We start from the raw sequence: 22,312 nt of genomic DNA on the forward strand, positions 1-22,312 counted from the left end.
TCTTCTAGAAAATAGAAGAGGGAACATTTTTTAACACTTTCATCAAGGCTGTATTACCCTAACACCAAAACCAAAGACAGTGTTAAAAAAAGTATGGACCAATGCCCATTATGAATGTGGATGCAAAAATTCTTTACAAAATATTACCAAGTACAATTCTGCTATATGTAAAAGGAATTCTAAGCCATGACCAAGTGGAGTTTATTCCAGAGATGCAAAGTTGGTTCGGTTTCAATCATCAATCAGTGTAATCCTCTTTACTAATAAACTAAAAAAGAGAAGTTACCTTATCATATCAATTGATACAGAAAAAAAAATGACAAAATTCAATACCATGTTTCTCAAAAACTCTTAGAAAATTAAGAATAGGAGGGAACTTTCTCAATTGGATAAAGAATATTGACAGAAACCTACAACTAACATCATTCTTGATGTTGAAGACTGTTTTCCCCTAAGATCAGGAACGAGGCAAGAATGTCCACTTTCAATATAATGCTGCAAGTTCTACTCAAGAGCAACTATAATATCATTGTATTTAAAAAATACTATTCAATATATTTAATATATTGCTGGAAATTCTGGCCAATGCAAGAAGGCAAGGAAATGAAATAAAAGGCACACAGATATGAAAGAAATAAACTGTCTCTATTTGTAGATCACATGACAATCTATACAGAAAATCCATAAAAGAAATGATTTATGAAAGAAAAATTGGTAAACTGGACCTCACCAAGAGTAAAAACTTTTCTCTGAGAAATATCTAAGACAGTGATTCTAAAAAAACAAGCTACAGACTGAGAGAAATATTTACAAATCACTTATCTGACAAAGGACTCCATAGCTAGAATATATAAAGAACTCTCAAAACTCAACATTAAAAAGCAAACAATCCAAATAGAAAATTTATGAGATATGTGAAGAGACATTTCGCTGAGGAAGATACACAAATGTCAAATAAGCACATGAAAAGATGTTTAACATCATTAGCCATTAGGAAAATAAAAATTAGAGCAATAATAAGATGTCATTACACAGCTTTATGAACAGCAAAAATAAAAAATAGTGACAGTATCAAATTCAGATTGGGATGCAGAGAAGGGGTATCTCTAATGTGTTACCACCAACAATGTAACATGGTACAATCATGCTGGAAAATAGTTTGTCAGTTTCTTTAAAAAACTAAAAATACACTTATGAACCAGCAATTGAACTCCTGAACATTTAGTCTAGAGAGAGGAAACTTACATGCACACAAAAACTTGCTCATGATGTTTCATACAAACTTTATTTGTAATGACCCAAAACTGGATACAACCAAAGACTCTCAGTAAGTGAATACTTAAACATACATGGAGTACTACTAAGCTATACAAAGGCACTCTCCTGAAACATGCAACAACTCGGATGGATCTCAGGACATTATGCTGAGTTAAAAAAAAAAAAAAAAAAAAGCCAATCTCAAAAGATCATATTCTCTATGATTCCATTTAAGTAACATTCTCAAAATGACAAAATTATAGAGGTGGAAAGAGATTAGTGTTTGTCAGGGGTTAGAGATGGTGAAGAGGAAGAGGATGAGTGAGACTAACATGGGTACGTGGCATGACAGAGACCTTTGTGGTGATGGAACAGGTTTGTATCTTGACTGTGGTGGTGGCTACTTAAGTCTACACCTGTGACAAAATGCAGAACATATACACACATTGTACTAACATCAAGTATCTTGCTACAATTATGTAAGATGTTGCCATTGGGGGAAACTGGATGAAGGATACTAGGGTCCTCTCAGTACTATCTTTGTAACTTCCCATGAATCTCTGATTATTTCAGAGCAAAAAGTTAAAAAATAACCGAAGTATAAGTCCACTTTTACAGCACTTAAAAACTGGTAATAGTTAATCTACGATGTCAGAAGTCAGTATAGTGGTTCCTCACCATAGGGCAGTGACGAGAAGGAACAAAGGGGGCTTCTGGGCACAGGTGATGTCCTGGTCTTTGGACTGAGGCCAGTTACATGGGTGTATTCAAATGCCTTGCATGAAACTGAACACTTAAAATATTTGCACTTTTCTGCAGGTGTGCAGGTGTGTTATATTGATGATTAAAAGGTCATAATGAATTAAGTGAAAAAAGCATTCAGTTGTATATGAGATTACCTGTGAGTACTATAAACAAATATGTTCTGGAAGGTGTCCTTTGCAGAGGGCAATTGGGAGGAAAAGACAGAGAGAGATGCCTACTTCTTGCTTTATACTTTTCTGTGCTGTTGGAATTTTTAAAAATACTCACTATGGAGACTCCAGCCGGAAAGCCAGCTTTCACCTTTCCCACTGTCTGGGTCCCTCTTGGCCTTGGGCTGGCTCCTATGACATCACTTACCACTGCTAGAGGATGGGGCTTTTAAGCCTCTAACCAACTGAATCTAGACAGCTGTTAGTTGTGTGCAGTGAAGCATTTAATCAATCACTGTGGCTTTTCTCCATAATGCAAATGCTTTCCTGGAATGACAGGGCTACTGGGCCTCACCCTCGGCAGAGTGGCAGGTGGGTGGGCTTTTCTTTCTGATCGTATTGAATATATGAGTCTACTGTCCTTCACCTGATCCCAGCCCCTTAGACTGTTCCTCTCCTCACTTGTCAGACATAGATCCCACTGCCAGCCCATTCACTCCACTTACAGAACCTGAGCCTTCCTCCAAGTCCCATGTTTCCAGGAAGTCTTGAATGCAACAGAGACTCTTAGGCTTTAGAGCTAGACACCCCAGTTCAAACCCTGAGCAGTTCTGCTGATGATAAACTCCCTAACCATGGGCAAGCTTTTATTTACTCTTCTGTAACATAGAAATACAGGCACATTCCTGGCATGACTGTTGGGAGGATTGAATGTAGCCATGTGAATAAAGTACTCAGTCCAGAATCTGTCACATGATGAGAGCTTTGATAAATGTCCATTCCCTATCCTAGGGGCTCCATTTACCCATTCCTACCCAACGCATCTAAAATGATCTCCAAACACACTTGTGTTATAAACTATTCAGCAAGTCAAATGTGCTTGTTGGGGGCTGTTTATGCATACTCCCCTCCTCAAATTAATTGTAAATCTGTGGAGACCAGAAATGGCCCCTGACATCCTCAGTGCACCGTCCCACCTCTCACACACAGTAGATCCTCAATAAGTGTTGATGGAGGCACTGGCCATCCCATTCCAATAGGGGCTCCCCATCTACCCGCTTGAACACACTGATGTTCAAGCCCATAGGAGACAACCAGATGCCAAAGGACTTGACATTTCAGAAATGCAATCAAACACTTAACATGCTAATCTAGCAGCCATCTGAGTATCCTTTTCTCAGACCCAGAGAGCTCTTGATAAGTGAAGACCACTTTTACACTGGTCTATGATAGCCACTTACTAGCTATGTGGTGTCGGGCAAGCTCTGAAACCTCTCTGAACCTCCACATTCTTGTTGATGTATTAATACATGGCCTGCCACATAGGACCTTTACATACCGGAAGGACTGGAAATGAGCAGGAACTCAGGTTTGGGTCCAGTTTCCACCATATCCTTTCCTTCCTCTGGGCCACCAAGTCAAGAGTCCCTCTGCATGCTGCTGGAGGATCTTTGCCCCTGGATTCAGATCTGTGAAGTCCCCTGGTCTGTCACATTCCATTTATGAATAAATTGCAGAATGGTTCCTCAGAGAGCCTGGTTGCCTTCCCTCTTCCCAGGACTGACTCAACATGTCCCAAGTGGTTACTGAGCTCTGGCTCTATGCCAGAAGGGGCTATGCGCACCATCCCCTTCCTCATGAAGCAGGTAGTCGAGAGCAGCAAATGAGAGCCACATGTATAATATCATATTTTCTAGTAGCCACATTAAAGCAGTAAACAAGCACACACCTATAATCTCAGGTACTCTGGTTGGAGGATCACTTGAGCCCAGAAGGTCGAGACCAGCCCTAGCAACATAGCAAGATCTGGTCTCTACAAAAAAAAAAAAAAAATTAGCCGGTGTGGTGGCACATGCCTGCAGTCCCAGCTACTCAGGAAGCTGAGGCAGGAGGATCACTTTAGTCTAGGAGGTCAACGCTGCAGTGAACAAGCCTGGGTAACAGAGAGAGACCCTGGCAAAAAAAAAAAAAAAAAAAAAGCAAACAGAAACAAACAAATAAAATGTTAATATTATTTTTATTTAACATGAATATATTAAAATAATTGTTTCAACATGTAATCAACATAAATTATTCATAAGCTAGCTTACCCTTCTGTACTAGGTCTTTGAATTCACATGTGATTTTATACTCTCCACCTCTCACTTCTGAGGAGCCACATTTCAAGTGCTGCCCAGTCACACTTGGCAGGTGCTGCCGTTCTGGACAACACAACTCCAGCCCTGCCCTGGGACCTGGTGAAGCACTTAACGTCAATTCTCTTGGCAGTTCCTAATAGAGCCAATCTCACTGGAGCCCTGTTCTGTTTTGGCCAGGGCCAGCTTCTGAGCATCCCAGCGGCCTATGGGGATCTGGAGATGGTCCGCTATCTACTCAGCGAGAGACTGGTGGAGCTGCCCACCGAGCCCATGGATGACAACCCAGCCGTGGTAGCAGCGTATTTTGGGCACACGGCCATTGTGCAGGAATTGCTTGAGTCCTTACCAGGTAAATCACAGGGCATGAGCTCTTAACCATGTCTCAGGGCACCTCTTCTTAGGCATCACCCCAAAATGTTTACTTCTTCATGCTTTCACCAATAATGAGATCAAGAAATCCAGGGCAGGCCACTGACACCCAAACAAAGTGAAGCTTGCCTGCTAGCCACATCCCACCTCTCACTCCCATGAACTCATAAGAGAAAGTCTCAAACACCATATTTCATAAAGAATGTAATTAACATTGCTTTTTAAAAAAATAATTAATAGACCTTGGTCTTTTTAGAGAAGTTTTAGATTTATGGAAAAAATTGATTGGAGTGTATAGAGTTCCAGAATTAATGATTTGAAGGTATGTTAACAGAAAACAGGTGATCCCTAATTCACTTACACTAGAATGTCTAGGTAAGAGAGACAGAGTAATCATACTAGTAACTTGTATTGAGATGGGGATGCAGCAGTCTTAGGAGGCAGGTGCTATATTTCAGGGCCGTGGTTTTAAAATGAGGAAACCAAAGCTCAGAGAAGTGAGCTCCACCGTACTCCCTCCACACGGTTTTCCCTATAACTCTGTTTTGCATTAGTGTGGTACATTTGCGACAATTGATCAACTAATATTGATAGCTTCTTATTAACTAAAGTCCATCGCTCACATTGCAATTCATTCTTGCTGTTGTAGATCCCATTGGTTTTGACAAATGGATAATGACACGTATCCATCAGTACAGTATTACACAGAACAGTTTCACTGCCCTAAAAATCCTCTGTGCTCCACCCCTCCCCTGGCCCCATCCCTCCCTCCCTCCCTCCCCTGGCCCCTGGCAACTACTGATCTTTTTTAGTATCTTTGCCTTTTCCAGAACATCGCTTTAGTTGGAATCCCACAGTATGTAGCCATTTCAAACTCACTTCTTTCCCATAGCAATATGCATTTAAGGTTTCTCCATGCCTGTTTGTGACTTGATAGCTGAATAATATTCCATTGTATTTGTGTACCACACTATGTTGCTTTTATGGGAACTATTTTTTTCTTTGGTGAACTCAAGATGTCCTGGTCTCCTGTAATTTCCCGTGGTGGTCTTAGCTCAGAAACACTGCACCAGTCTAGGCAGGCATCGCTACAGTTATAGGTTGAGGCACACCCTAGCAGTGGTCTTTGGGAGTTAGGATTTTGCTTGGGAGCCAGGGCCCACCTCTTGGGTGGGAGAACATGCAGTCGCCCAGGGCCCTGCACCTAGAAGGGCCCACGTTTTGTTTAATACTCTGTACTCACTATCTTAAAATGTTCCATGATTTTTAAACAAGAGGCCCCATTCTTTTCATTCTGCATTGGGCCTCACCCCTTATATAGCAGCCTGTTTGAGAGTTTCCAGCTGTGTGCTTTGGTAGATCTGTGCTCAGAGCTGGTTCCAAGCTGGTGTTCCCCTCATATGTCTGAAGGCAGAATGACATTATGGGCAGAAATCAGGGCAATTTTAGGGCCCACGAGAAGACTAAGACAAGACATAGGAGGGCAGAGAGGAGCTTGGGTGCCCCTAAGGAGCCAAAGGCTGACCTGCCTCTTTTCAGGGAGCCCCAAGATTAGCTCTGTTCTAGCCCTGAAGAGTCTACGCCAGTTGACTCAGTCACCTAATGTTAGCTAATATTTATTGAATACTGCCAAGTGCTGAGCACTTTGTAGCACTTGAGAGACACAGAGAATTTTTTTAAAGATTTTCCCAGCCTTTTAGTACCTCCTGGCCAAGCAGGGGAAATTAAGGCAGAAAGGAGTAACGTTGTGCAATGTAATTATGCTGAGGTTGAAGTATTTTTACACAGAGGTCTGGGAGCACACCAGGGGGCAGGTTTGTCTGGATGCAGGATGGGGTCTCCCAAGGGAGGCTGACATCTGACTTGGGCTTTGCAGAGTGAATAGGAGTTTACTTGGCAGACAAGTGAGGGAAGGACTTGGGCTGCCTGCTTTTGCAGAACAGGAAGCATGGCTGAATCTCATCATGGTTTTCAACTGCTCCCAGGAGCATCCTGTCTTCAGCTCAACTCTGAGCAGAGCTGCTGAGGACTGAAGGATTTCAGACCATTGTGGTGGACTTTGCAGAAAGTGCAGAGATGGGAAAAACAGTGTGTACCATCCCTGCACTTCCTGCAAAGGAGTTCCCAAGCTGGAAGGGAAGTCAGCCATGGTCAGGAGTAAGTTAAGACAAGAAGACAAACAAGAGTCAGGCCGGACATGGTGGCTCATGCCTGTAATCCCAACACATTGGGAGGCCAAGGCAAGAAGATCACTTGAGCCCAGGAGTTCATGACCAGCCTGAGTAACATAGTGAGACCCTGTCTCTACAAAAAAAAAAAAAAAAAATCTAAATTAACCAGGCATGGTGGCACATGCCTATATTCCCAGGTACTCGGGAGGCTGAAGTTGGAGAATGACTTGAGCCCAGGAGTCCGAGGCTGCAGTCAGCTATGATCACATTACTATACCCCAGGCTGAGATAGAAGGAGACCCTCTCTCAAACAAAAAGCAAAAACAAGCAGCAGCTAGAGAACAAAGGAGGCTTTGAGAAGAAGAGGGATGAGAGGTTGATGGGATTTATTCTTTGAAGCATGTTGTTAAGTGATTGCTAGTCTCTGAAGCTGAGCAGGGAGGAAGAGGGGCTCCTCTGAGTGTCATTGGCCTTAGGCTGTAGATAATACCTGTAGGGGTTTTGTGTGGTTAAGAGAGCACCCTTTGATTTTAGACAAAGCAAGGTTTAAGTCTTGACCTTGTTATTTACCAACTGTGGGACCTTCAGGAAGTTTCCCTGCTGGGTATGTCCCGCAGACCCTGGCTGATGGATGAAATGAGTGCTCAGACACAGGTATACAGTGTAGAGCAGCTGGGTGACTGCCTGGCTCTAGTGGCCAGAGAGCAGCCTGGAGAAGCTAGAGCTGCTTGCTTTTATTCAATGCAGGCACAATGCCGAAAACCTGGAGCGAGCACAACCTGTACGTAATTAACATTTATTGTTCCCCTTTCAGGGAATGGCAAGTCAGCAGATGATCAAAGGTCAGTTCCTGGTCACCATAAGTAAATAAGCCTGTTTAAGCTACATTTCCCTACACTCCTTACCCTCTGCCTTCAGCTATTTTCCCCCAGGGCTCTGCAGAACCTTCTGAACTTTCAGAAGGTTTGCGTCCTTTCACTGTAGTTTTTCCCACCACTCTGACCAATCTCCTACATTTCCAAACCTCCTCTCTGAGCTTTGGTTTCCTCATCTTAAAATCATGGTCCTGAAATACAATGCCTGCCTCCAAAGACTGACACATCCCCATCTCAACAGAAGTTACTAGCATGGTTACTGTGTTTCTCTTACCTAGATATTCTTGTGTAAGTGAATTAGGGGTCACTTATTTTCTGTTAACATACCTACAAATAATTAATTCTGGTTAACAGTAGAGGGAGAAGAAGGGATATTTATTTGGCACTGGCTCCAGCCTCAGTCCTATGCTACATGTTTTTTTTGGTGAATAACAGGGCCGTCCTGACCCTGCTTTCATTCACGTCCTGTCATGAAGGAGAGGGTCACTCTCTCCTCACTTGGGAGCACTTTGATCCCTAAGACTATGTGCCTCTGGAAATGAGACAGTGTTATGATGCATTTGGGAAATGTCCATGCAGAAGATGAGGTCATTTTTCCATGGCAACTAGACCCAGAAGATATTGCACTGTTTTGAACTTGAAGATATTGTAACATTTCAGCCCACACTGTCCCTGTTAACTCAATGTGCTAAGTGTTATTTCATCCTGGAATTAAGTAGGCAGTTCTATTGGGGAGAAATTCTCAGTTTTAGGCCTGACAGATCCATTTCTTTCACCAAAGCTTTTATTATTATTATTCATGAAAGTAATATATGTATATTATAGATAATTTTAAAATGTGGGAAAGTGTTAGTACTCTAATAATACAATGACACAACATAATGAGTTAGGATTTATTGATCCAGGCACTTGACACACATTTTGTGATGTAGTCCTCACATTAAACTTGGGAGGATGAGTATTATTATTCCAATTTTACCAACAGCCAAACTAAGAGAGAGATTAAGAAATGTGTCCAAAATTGCATAGCTAAATTATTTTAACTCTAAAATGCCTGTCTCCAAAGTTCATACTCCTGCATGTAATGTTACTCTAGGGGAGGGGTGAGGGCAGGGGAGAGCCCAGAGATAATACCACAACACTGGGGTAGTTCTTTCTAGTCTTATTTCCACACATTCATTTTTTATTTGGCTAAGATCAAGCTGGATATGCCATTTTTAATCCTACATTTCATTGCTTGGCATTTTCTGACAAGCAGGTGGGGGAATGAAGTGTGGAAATGTCATATGCAATTCAGAGGGGCTATTCCAGAAAACACTATCAACTCAACAGAAGCAACTTTCAGCTGGAAACAGGACAGCTGGATTTTTTTTTTTAACTTTTACTTTAGGTTCAGGGGTACGTGTGCAGGTTTGTTACATGGGTAAATTGCATGTTGCTGGGGTTTGGTATGCAGATTATTTTGTCACCTGGGTAATAAGCATAGTACCCAATAGGTAGTTTTTTAATCTTCACCCTTTTTCCTCCTTCTACCCTCAAGTAGTTCCCAGTGTCTGTTGTTCCCTTCTTTGTGTCCATGTTCATTCAGTGTTTAGCTTCCCCTTATAAGTGATAACATGCAGTATTTGGTTTTCTGTTCCTGTGTTAGTTCACTTAGGATAATCACCTCCAACTCCATCCATGTTGCTGCAAAGGACATGATCTCATTCTTTTTTATGGCTGTATAGTATTCCATGGTGCAAATGTACCACATTTTATTTGACCAGTCCATTGTTACTAATGATCTAAGAGAAGAGCAGAGTGGGAGCAAGTAGCACCCTTCAGTGGTACTTTCCCTTTGTCCTGCCATCTCCTGCCAGGTCCCTGCAGTCCCCAGCGGCTGCTGAACTGGATGCTGGCCTTGGCTTGCCAACAAGGGCACCTGGGGGTTGTGAAGCTCCTGGTCCTGACGCACGGGGCTGACCCAGAGAGCTACGCTGTCAGGAAGAATGAGTTCCCAGTCATCGTGCGCTTGCCCCTGTATGCGGCCATCAAGTCAGGTGGGTTTCCCCACTACCCCGAGTCAACCCTGACCATGCAAACCATCTCAGCCTCCAGATGTGGGACTGTGTCTTTATTCTCACTCTTGGCTCTCAAATTACCTCTGTGAGGAGACTTTTGCAATTCCTGTTCTGTGTTTCTTTTTCAAAATATCTGCACCCTTCCTCATTTCCCCCTTACTTGCCCCCGCAAGGGAATTTCAGTGACAGAGACTGACTGTGTCTAATGGGACTGTTGTATGAGGTGCTCCAAAGGGCAAAGCCCCACAGAAATTCTCCTACTAATGGGAACTTGATGCATCAAGAGAAGTAAATAGAGAAGTCCAACCAGCACAAGTACCTTTTCAGTTTCCATTCCACATATCAGAGTCTGCCCTTCCAACAACTATGACACTTTCTGTACCTGCATGCCTTTAGCTTTCTGGTTTTGTTCCTTTAGGGAATGAAGACATTGCAATATTCCTGCTTCGGCATGGGGCCTATTTCTGTTCCTACATCTTACTGGATAGTCCTGACCCCAGCAAACATCTGCTGAGAAAGTATTTCATTGAAGCCAGTGCCTTGCCCAGCAGTTATCCGGGAAAAACAGTGAGTAGTCACTGCCTGTGGAGTGTATTTAGTTCCTTTTGTATTGCTGTAACAGAATCCCACCGACTGGATAATTTATAATAAACAGAAATATATTTGGCTTACAGTTCTGGAGACTGAGAAGTCCAAGAGCATAGTGCTGGTGTCTGGTGAGGGCCTTTATGCTGTGGTATCCCATGGCAAAAGTGCTGGTATCTGGTGAGGGCCTTCATGCAGTCGTATCCCATGACAGAAGGTGAAGAGCAAGAGACCAACAGACTGAGAGGGAAGAACTCACTTTTATACCAACCCACCCTCAAAATAACATAACAACATTAATCCATTTATGACGGTGGGGCCTTCTTGGCCTAATCGCCTCTTAATGGTCCCACCCCTTAATATCTTCACAACAGCAATTACATTTCATCATGAGTTTTGAAGGGGACATCTGGGCTTCATCCCCCTCCCAAAGTTTTTTTGTTTGTTTTTGTTTTTGTTTTCGTGATTTTTTCAAAAATTGATTAAAGATATCATGTTTAACATATTTCTTTTTTAAATTTTTAGGTGTTAAATTTTAAATTTACTAAAGTTATATATGATTGTTATAACAAGTGATCACAATTGAGAGTGGTAATAAAAATTATGAATCTTCTGCCCTTGAAGTAAATAATTTAACAACCTGGTAGGGATCGTTTCACATCCTTCTATATGCAATGCTATACAAACATTTATAAACCTATATAAGTTTTAGTTTTAATTTCCCATTTTGATAACAAAAATAGTATTGCATTATTTACATTATCTTCAACTTGGCTTTTTAAATGTAGTACTCTATCATAAACTTCCTCTAGATCAGTTAGTGTAGCTACAACTCATTCTTTTAGGTACATTCTTTAAATACATAGAGTCAATGTAGCTTAGTTGACATAGCTCTCCTCCTATTGGTGAACATTTGAATATTTCTTTTTTTTTTTTTCCTCTTGTGATATAGCCTTATTTGCTATGGTATGTTTGCCTATGTAGAGCACAGTCCTAAAAGTGGACTGCTTTGGAAACACTGCCCACAAACATTCTGGTGATTCACACTTTCACCAACAACATATGGGATTCTCTGTCTCCACACCTCAGCCAGCATTAGGCATCCTGGAGCCTATTAATTTTCATCAGTGTGATAGGCAAAAATAATATCACCTTATTTTAATTTCCATGTTATAGTATTAATCTGCATTCCCTTTATGTGAACTGCCTGTTAATGTTGGTTGATTATTTTTTCTAAAGGATTGTTTGTCTTTTATTCTTTCTCACTTTGGAGGGTTTTTTTTTTTTTTTTGAACATTAGAGATTTTTAAGACTTTGTTTATCATAAATGTTGCCAATATTTTTCCCAATCCATTATTTTTCTTTTTTTGTTATCTTTTGTGATAGCAAAGATAAAATAATACATAATTCAATATGTTCATCTTTTCCTTTCTGGTATGTGGTTATGCAAGAAGGCCACTTTCTCTCTAATTTTATTTCAGTATTCTCCTGGAGTTCCTTGTAATGTTTTCATTCATTTAGTTTTTACATTTTAAGCTTTAACCTTTCTGGTATTTATTTGTGTGTATTGTATGAGGGAAGTGGCAGAGGGTGGAGGTGGCTAACTTTTATCTCTTCCAGATAACCAGTTACTCTAGCACAATTTTTAAAATAAAGTTTTCTTTTTCCTGTGAATTGAAATGTCACCATTGGCATTTTCCCCAGTACCTATATCTGTATACATTTTGGGATTCTCAGTACTGGTTCACTGGCCTATTAATCTGTTTCTGGCAAATGTCATATTGTTTTGATTATAGGCACTGCATTTAAGTCTTACAATCTGTTAATGCAAGTTTTCTGTTCATTTGTTTTTTCGAAAGATATCTTGACTGGACTATTATCAGACATTTGTTTTTCTATTTTGCTCATTTCCCATAGTGACTCTATTTTGTAGCTTTTATGTTCTTTAGTGAGATATTTTTCCTTTCTTCCTAAAAGTCCTGGACCTGTCTTGTCTATTTGTGACTTTTTTATTGTTTTTGCTACCATATTAATGAACTATCTATATATTTATATAACTCTTTTCCATTTCTATTCCAACCTGATATTACTGGTATGGAGAAAATTTGTTTTGTTTATTTCTATTTTATCCAATTCCTTTTCCATATTCTCTTGTTCACTCTAATGTAGTTTTTACTAGAATTCCTTAATGCTTTTGGATATATGATCACATATTCTGCAATTTCAAAACAAGTTTATCTCTTCTAATATTTATACAACTTATTATTCCATGTCTTATTGTGTATCTTTAGCAATTTCAAAAGTTGAATAATCGTGATTCTAGCAGTTATATCTATCTTATTCCTGATTTTAAAGGTCTTGGTGTCACTAGTTTATGAGCATTTGCTCTAGACAGTTAGCAAATAGGTTCTTGTTATATTTAGGTAGTTTCCATGTATTCATTTTTGCTTTGAGTTTTTATTAGGAAACATTGCTGAATTTTTCAAATCCCTTTTTGCAGCAATTAGTGTATTCATATAGCTTTTCTACTTTAATTTATTAATTGAATAAATGATTATGATAGATGTTGACTCAACCTTGAACTCCTACTATAAATGCTAATTGTCTTTTTTTAACTGCTGGATTTGATCTGTTGATATTTTATTTACAGTTTCTGCATCTGTGTTTACAGGTGAATTGATCTATAATTTTCTATTTTTAATGTTTTTATGTGGTTTTATATAAGACAATGCTAGCTTTACAAAATAACCTGGGGAACTTCCCATCTTATTATTGTCTGGAGAAGTCTCATAGGAATTATTTATTGTTAATGGTTAATTAGATTAAGTAGGTCTTTATTTTCTGATTGCTTTTGAAGTCATTTGTCAATTCACACTGTCTGCTTTCCCTTATGTGCAAATCAGGAAATTATATTTTGGTAGAAAATTATCCATTTCCTTTAGGTTTTTTAATTTGCCATCATAATGTTGCATTGACATTTTTCTTATTCTTTTCTTCTATATCTATACTTATATTACTCTTTTCATTTATACTGTTGAACTATTTTACTTTTTCTCTTTCAAACTTAATCAAATCAGCCAGAGATTTATGTTAAAACACAAGGAACTGTCAAGGAACGTGATAGATTTTTTTAATTACTTGCTTTATTTGTTATTTCATTAATTTTCACTTCTGTCTGTATTAAAACCTTCTTCATATGGTTGTTTTGGGGTTTTTTGTTTTTGTTTATTTTTGTTTTTGTTCTTTGAGATGGAGTTTCGCTCTTGTCACCCAGGCTGGCGTGCAATGGCATGGTCTCAGCTCACTGTAACCTCCGTCTCCCAGGTCCAAGCAATTCCCCTGCCCCATACCTGGCTTCTGGCTTTATGACTCATCGATACCTATTTTGGTTATGTCAAATGGCCACCTTAATCCTGTTGATGTCTCTATCCTTGAAATTGAGTTTGTTTTCTCTTCACGTGGCCACTTTGCCCTCTTTTTCTTTGTGTCAACCTTCCATAAGTTTTCCCAGATATTTATGTTCAGGTTTTTGTCTGTCTCTTTACCGTAGGTATATTTCTTGTAAACAGCATTTGGGTTTTAATCTCATCTGAGTGTGTTGCTTTTGAAAGAGGAATCCACCCACTTCATATCTGTGTAGAACCTGTCCTATTAGTATATATTTTTCCATCTCTTTAATTTATTACTATTTCCTTTTTGTCCTTCCCTTATTCCTGCTGGTTTCCTAGTTTCTAAAGAATACTGATATTGTACTTTCTGTATATTTCTACCTTTCATTCCTTGGTTGGTTTTCTCAGTTATAAAACAGGGTTAACAATAGTCCTCACCATGGAGGGCAGCTGTGCACTTAGCACAGGCCCTGGCATATAATAAGTGCTCAATAAATATTAGTTATATTGCTCTTGGCCTCACATCACCAAAGGAAATAATGATCATCTAACCCTTACATCTATGTAGTGCTTGTTATTTTTCCAAGCACTTTCTTATCTTATTAGGTCCTCATAAGACCTCAGTAAGAACTGCAGGGAATAGTGTCTGTTTTACAGATGAAATTATTGAGGTACAAAGACATTATGTTATTTGTCCAAGGATGAGTACTGATGCTTAGACTCCCGAACGCAGGGCTTTCCCCAGTTCTCAGTTCCTGAACTATACCGCCTAGGTTTCACATAGACTAATGATTCTCTGCACATCAGAATCCCTGGGAACTTTTAAAAATCTGGATGCTCAGACCACATCCTACACTGATTAAATCCGAATCTGTGGGGTGACACCTGGCATGAGGAGTTTTAAAAATTCTCCAGATGATTCCAATATGCACCCAAGGTCAAGAGCCAGTGACTCTGATTTTCTTGGTGTAAGGGTAAAAGCAGAAACGGCTGTTGTCTTCTACCTGTGATCTTTTCTGTGAGGTAACTCTTCTTACACATGCCAAGGTTAGCATAGAGCATGGATGATGTGATTACTGCATTTTGTGAATGAAAAGACAAGGGAAAGGCAATGTTGCTTTTCCTCTCATTGGCTCTGTTGCGTGGAATCAGAAGAGGAAATGAAATTTCAGCACAACCTGAGTCACAAGGACCCCTTGAGCTTCCCCAAAGCAGATGGTATTTTTAGCATTCAAGTGAATTTCAAAAGCAAGTACTTTGGAGTGGGTGTACCTGGCTGCCCCATCATCTCCAACCTGCAACAGCACATTCCTTCTGTGCTGCTGGCAGAAGAGAGGAGAGAGGGGTCCAGGCAGAGGGTTCCAGCAGTCAGGAAGGATGACTCAGGAGCCAGAGGTAAGTGCTCCTACCTTCCTAGGTATCCAGTGGGATTAAACTGAGAGTTTGGGTTGGTTCAGAATATTACACAAGGGTAGGCATTAAAAGGGTGCTTCACTGACATGATACATGGCCTGAAAACTCCTTTGGCACTGCTGGCACTTGTGGCTGTGACCTTGTTGAAGTAACAATTCTGTCAGGGCACACGTGACGGAGGTTGTTGCTCCAGCCCTGGTACAACAAGCAGTCATGGGCCACACGATGATGTCTTAGGGAGATCATGCATGTGCCGTCGTGTTTTTTGTGTGGTTGAGCTCTGCTTAACCCACCAGCTGGTCAGTATTTTTTAATGTAATTTGCTACCTGCGTGGAAGCCACAGCCGGTCCAGGTACAGCAGCCCCTCTGCATGTTTCTGGGTCAAGCATAGCCCAAATCAACCTCTGCCAGCAAAGGGAGAAAGTGCACAGAAACCCACGTTTGTTTTCCATTGGCGGTGGCTGGCTGCTTGGGTTTTGTTGGTGTTTGGTTGAAGAAGGTTCCAGAGGCCACACTGTATGGTCTGGACTGCTGGAACACACTCTTTAAGGAACAAAAGTGAAGTAAAGTCAGACTTGGCCACGCTGTTTGCCTGGCTGGGCAGTGCTCCTCTTAAAGCTGCTGAAGTTTTGCCTGAACGTCTAATAAGACGGCCTGCGTTCGTGGTGAACATCGTGTCAATGTTTAGCTGTGTTGCCATAAGAAATAGCTTAATGCTTTGATGTTGTCACATCCAGAAAGGAAAAAGAAAACTCAGAAATGCCAGGAAAAGCCTAATCAGATCCCAGAATAACCACGATGTTCGTTCCTGTTCAGCAGTTAGAGAGCCAGGCTGAGGGCTCACTGGGGCTGTTTTAAATGTGGGAAGTAGACCAGACCTGAAATTAACTTTCAAACAACCCAACGGGGAAATTATTAATTTCCTTTTAAAAGTCTCTAATGATTTCAAATCTGGCAGCTAACCTAAAGAGAGAGGGACATTTATTATTACTTTTTGGATCAGTTCCGCCTTATGTAGCTTACAAGTTCCTGGTGCCCCACCCTTCATGTCTGCGTGTCAGTGCCTGAGCGCAAGCAGCCCAGCTGTACATCCTCAGAGTTAAGGCAGGCGCTTTACTGGGGCCATGCAAGCTGCTGATGGAGGCAGCTGAGCCACGGCTGCGTGCTCATTAGAGTGCCTGATGGCCGGGGGCTGGTGGCCTTTCCTGAGGCCTCTGGGGAACATCCCTGTCTTAAGTAGGACCTCACATTTGGTGCAGAGGGTGTTATTCCAGAGTTTTGTGCATTGCAGAGCACTTCCGCACACGACACCACTGCCCTGGTGCCACATACCCTCTTCTCAGCAGGCGGTGCTACTATAGGACCAGACATGGGCACTGGCATTCCCAGAATTCAGCCTGGCCCAGCAAGGCCCCCATGGTAAGAGCCAGTGCTGGGGCATGGACCCTGACTCCTCTTGGCCTGGCCTTTTCAACAATTGCTTGTGTGAACAGAAGAGGGTGCCCCTTCCCTACCCTCTGAGAATCACGAAAGCAAACCCTGGACTGTTCCCAGCATCCTTCCACCAGTTCCACTTTTCTTGTGCCCTGGTGAGCAGTTCAGTCCATTGTCCCACACATGCCCATTTTCTCTAGGTTCCAAATACTGAAGCTTCCCCTGTCCTCTTCCTCGTCCATATGCTTTCCCTGTGGAACAGGAGACAAATGTAATGCTATCCATGTGTATGTTAGTGTTTTGTAGAGCTCGAAAATGGGTAGCCAGGGGTCACATGGCAGAATAGTGAATGGGAACAGCACATGGCTTTTCAGTCCAGTGTTCATGCTGTCCTGCTGGATTTTAAGACATCCTACAAAGCAGCCAGCATATCAATCACTTGTATTTAGATAACAACAGAGAAAAATGATTAAGCTAGACAGGCAGAAATAGAAAAACTATTATTTGAACTTAAGTGACAAACTAGAGGACGTAATGAGAAAAGAATAATAAAGAGAATAAGAGTAAGAAACATTATCCAAGGCTGTGAGAACCGTTGGATATCAGTACAGAGATTTAGGTTCATTACGATGCAAATGGATTCTAGACAAGTTAACGTTAAGCTTTGAAAACTCATCAGAATATGCATATCTATAGATATGATTATTAATATAATATCTATAGATCTTATATCTATAGATACATATATATTTAAAAGCATGTTTATCCCAGTTTTAAGAGGGAAATGATTGCCTTTCAATTTCTAAACATATATGAAGATATATGATCAGAAATAACATGAACATTAAAGCAAAATTATTTATACTAAAACATAATTTTAAAAAGAAAAGACATGGAAAATAATTCAGAAAAAATAACTGACAAACAGTTAAATCCAAAGCAGATCACTGATGCAATTCCATGTCAGTTGATGATTGAATTTAATTTAGCCAAAGTTTATAGATCACTTGCTAGATGCTTGGGACTCAGCAGTGATGGCTAGACTCTTGCCCTGGCTTTCACATTGCTCACAGATTCCACTAAGTAAAAATTTGAGAAAAATGAACAGTTAATTTACATGTAAGAAAACACTGGCAGTAAATCGTGGCATGGAAACATATACAACATTACTGGCAATTACAGAAATTCAAATTAAAACAACTTGCAAGTACTGTCACACACCTATTAAACTAGCAAAAATAAATATACACACTGAGTAAGACATTTGGCAGAGCAGTAGAGCAACGGACACACCAATGTCTTGCTGCTGGCACTGTGAATTGGTTCCATATGTGTGGAAAGTAATTGGCATCATGTGGCAAAAGCTATAAACCTCTTTTCTCCCAGTGAACTGTTCTGAATTCAGTATTTCCTTTCTGAAGAATACCTCTAGGACATAATTCAAATGAAATCAATAGTGATCGCCACAAACATGGTCAAAGCACTGCTATTTGTGATAAGAAGACATGGGGGAAAGAAACCAACATGTCTGCTAAGTGTGGTGGCTCATGCCTATAATCCTAGCACATTGGGAGGTCGAGGTGGTGGATCACCTGAGGATAGGAGTTTGAGACCAGCCTGGCCAACATGGTGAAACCCCCGTCTCTACTAAAAATACAAACATTAGCTGGGTGTGGTGGTGCATGCCTATAATCCCAGCTACTATGGGACTGAAACAGGAGAATCACTTGAAACCAGGAGGCAGGGTTGCAGTGAGCTGAGATAGTGCCATTGCACTTCAGCCTGGATGGCAGAACAAGACTGTGTCTCAAAGAAAGAAAGAAAGAAAGAAAGAAAGAAAGAAAGAAAGAAAGAAAGAAAGAAAGAAAGAAAGAAAGAAAGAAAGAAAGAAAGAAAGANAAAGAAAAGAAAAGAAAAGAAAAGAAAAGAAAAGAAAAGAAAAGAAAAGAAGGAAGGAAGGGGGAAAGAAGGAAAGAAAGAAGAAAGAAAGAGAAAAAGAAAGGAAGCCAACATATCTGGTGGCAGGCAAAGGCTATACCATCCATGCTGTACCCGCAAGCAGACCACGCCTCGTCAGGTAAAAGCGAGCCTGCCTCCTCAGCACTCAGCACACTGCTGCTCCTTGACCCAGGACACCCTGCAGATCCCCACACAATACCCTCAGGAAGGCCTTCCTTAACCCTCAGGCGTAGTCACTCGCCCCAACCCCAGCCTTCTATGTCTCAGAGCTCCCTGTCAGTTTTATTGAAAGCACTAAACAAAGTTTGGGGTTATCTGTTTGGGTGACATTCTTCTTTAATCAATTTCTCCACATGACTGGAAGCCTCCTCAAAGCAGAAACCTTGGCCAATTTTACTCACCCTGTGTTTTCCTCTCGGTGTAGGGCTAGGAACAGAATGGATAGGTGAGTAGGTAGAAAATGCATGGGTGGGTGGGTGTGTGGATGGATGGATAGATGGATAGTTGCATGGATAGATTGATGGGTCAGTGGATGGTTGCACGGATGGATAGGAGGATGGTAGATGGATGAATGGATAGATTGATGGATAGATAGATGGGTGGGTAGATGGGTGGGTTGATGGTTACATGGTTGCATGGATGGATGGATGAATGGATGGATAGATAGATGGGTGGGTAGATGGGTAGGTGGATGATTGCATGGTTGCATGGATGAACAGGTGGGTGGGTGGATAGGTGGATGGGTGAATGAATGGGTGGATGGTTGAAATTTTTGTATGCAATATCTTCCCTTCTGTTTACATAGGGCCTCATAGCTTTAAAAAAGTACTTTGCCAAAATATTGTATTTTAATCTCTTATACAGCCTGTGAGGTGGAAGTTTTGTCTTTATTTACAAGTTGAGAAAACTGAGGGTTCTCTCAAAAGCAAGTTAAGTATCTTAGTTAACTGCAGACACCATATTTTTATTTCTTGCATTTTTTTCCCCTCTCTCAAATTGCTATTGGCAAAATTCCTAAGTTGGAACTAGTGACAGGAGATTTCTTGTAAGTTTCCTATTTTTAAAAGGAATGACTGAAATAATACAGAAAAACGTACAATGTTGCTTTTTGTTTAAAAAACCTCTGTACCTATTTTTTAAGAATTTTAGCAAAGAAAAAGTGATGCATTTTACTAAACACATCTTTTGGCATTCACTTGCTTAAAAGAGGAGCTCTGTTTCCCTTTCTCTGACAGAGTGTGCTGTGCTTCTCCCTAAATTACTGCGGTGCTGTTGTCTTTGTGTAGACCCTACCTGGCCAGAGAACTTAAATCTCTGAGTTTAGTTGTAGCTGATTAAATATTTTGTTGCAGTTTTTTATCCAGGTACCTACATGTAATTGGGCTGGAATTTTAACGGCCCTTGCAAAGTAACTGGTTTTGACTCATAAAATGAAACGAGTCCTGTATTAAGGAACCACTTACATAACATAGGGACTATTTGTTATTTGAAATATTTAAGTGGGAAAAAATTATATTGAATTAGGAGCCTTTGGGAGTTGATTCTTTATATTCCTTGTTTGTTTCATACAATGTTCGCTTTTTCTCGGATTGTGTCTCTGATAATTTTTATTTGGGTAAGTAAATCTTACATTTCTACTTCCAGATTGTTTGCCTAGAGTCTGGACTTGTAGCCACAGATTGTTACAATGACTGTTTAATACAGATTGTTACATGTTGATTGTTTAATACAGAATGTTACATGTTGACTGTTTAATATATGACCAGAAGTGTATATTGTAAGCTATTTTTGTGCTTAGGTTTCTCACTTATCTGGTTTCTATGGTAATATTTCCTTTCTTTGTTTAAACATATTGGCAGCTAACCACTAATTCTGATATTTACAATATTTTTAATAGACATGCTATTGTCAAAACTGACTTCATTGTTTTCTCTCATTTAGTCTTTTATTTAAGTGGGTAAGCCCCTCTTAGATTAGAAGGAAACTGTCCCCCCATTTTCTTGTCTCTCCTTTCCCTACTCCCCGTGGTAGTTATTCTCAAGTCCTTTCTGAAATTTTCCATTTACACCATAGAGTCCTCACAGGCTTTCCCCAAATTTAATGGCTGATTTTTCTGTCATTGTCATTTCCTTTTAAAATTACATTTCTAATCTATTTATCTCAACAGGAATGCTTTTGGCTTTCTAAGAGTCTGTTCCTTGCCTTTCCTTTTGTAATCTGTGTGATTGTGACCATAATCTGTGTCAATGGAATGTCCAGACCTCCCCTCTCTTCCCTTCAGATAGGAATTACCATCTGAATTCCTAGACCTGCTGTAACAAAGCACCCAAAACCGGGTGCTTAACACAACAGAAATTTATTCTCTCACACTCCTGGAGGCCAGTAGTTCATGGTCAAGGTGTTGAAAGGGTCAGCTTCTCCTGGAAGCTCTGAGGCAGGGTCTTTCCCTGCCCCTTTCAGCTGCTGGGGACTACTGGTGGTGCCTGACGCTCCTCGGCTTGTGGCCACATCTCTCCAGTCATCTGCTAACTTCTCCCTGTGTCTTCACATCGTCTTCCCATTGTCTGCCTCTATGTTCAAATTTCTCCTTTTTCATAAGAACACCAGTCATATTGGATGATAGCCCCCACAATAACCTCATTTTGGCTAGATGACCTCTGTTTTTGATTAAAGTCACATTCCGTGGTACAGGACTTTAGGACTTCAGTGTATCTTTTTGGAGGGATACACTGCAACCCATCACACCATCCTTGCCGCCTTCGCTTCATTGCCCTTGGCCTGGATCCACCTGCCATGGGCCACCTTAGACACCAGGTAGACGGACAGTCAAGGTACAGTGTCCTTCTCATCCTCCCGTTTTAAATGCCTCCTTTCTCCTTAAGAGCTTGTCTCCACCAGAGTGCAGGGACTTGAGAAGTAGGTGTTTAGAAAACCCACAATGAGTATTTCTCCTGGGAGCAGAGATGAGGCACAGTTTGTCTTGGTTCTGTTTTGGCCTTTACATGCACAAGGACGCTGGGACAGAGCTGCTGTCTCCAGTGTTGCCGATTCTCTGTCACTGAATCCCTGTTACTGAGGGCCCCTTCTGATGGTCTGGGTTCCCAGGGGACATTTGTAGCCTTGAAATTTACCTTCAGCTTGTGGGCATCAGTCCACAGACCCTCTCTGCAGCCATCATCTCTTCTCTACTGTAATCATTGGCGTCATGCAGATAACCTGGGATGAGCCTTCAGATGTCATTTCTGGGCCTGCTGCTATGAGCATCTTTGTTTTCAGAGCTTCTTTTGGCATGTTCTCCAGGCCTTTGAGTGAGTCTCTTCATTTCAGATTAGGCTCATTGATTTTGCAGCTCCTTTGGTTGTTCAGTTGTTCTTCTTGTTACTTCTGCGTATCAGAATGCGGCTCTTGTCTTACTGGCTGGTTCAACAAGAAGGCACCATCCCAGGAATCTTTGCTTCACTGCAGAAAGAAAGACTTGGGGTTTGTATGGGCCAAGAATTGACAAGTTCAAGAACTTTCTGTGTATTTCCCCCCATTGTAATATGTGTGTCTTCATTGAATAGATACCTATTACTTGCCTTTTATTGTGGCGTGCCCTTTTGTCACTGAGCCATAGTCTGTGCTCTGAAAGGATCTACAGTTTCTAGGGAGGAAGATTCTTACTCATGAGCCAAAAGCAAAATACTGACCAACTGACAGGAACAAGGAGCTGGAGACATGAGAAGAGCTATGGATTCTGCTTTGTGG

At 40.9% G+C, this 22,312-nt stretch overlaps 1 protein-coding gene across 1 annotated transcript in view; it reads left to right on the forward strand.

Annotated features, from left to right (window-relative positions):
• LRRK1 (leucine rich repeat kinase 1) overlaps positions 1 to 22,312 on the forward strand; it is a 148,474-nt gene that overhangs the window by 61,768 nt on the left and 64,394 nt on the right. Inside the window, exons 4-6 of the mRNA XM_025391389.1 lie at positions 4,487 to 4,658; positions 9,584 to 9,763; positions 10,203 to 10,351. Coding sequence (XP_025247174.1) covers positions 4,487 to 4,658; positions 9,584 to 9,763; positions 10,203 to 10,351 — 501 coding nt within the window. The remainder of the gene's footprint in view (positions 1 to 4,486; positions 4,659 to 9,583; positions 9,764 to 10,202; positions 10,352 to 22,312) is intronic.

Source organism: Theropithecus gelada, chromosome 7b (assembly GCF_003255815.1).
Source record: "Theropithecus gelada isolate Dixy chromosome 7b, Tgel_1.0, whole genome shotgun sequence".
NCBI classification, from domain to species: domain Eukaryota; kingdom Metazoa; phylum Chordata; class Mammalia; order Primates; family Cercopithecidae; genus Theropithecus; species Theropithecus gelada.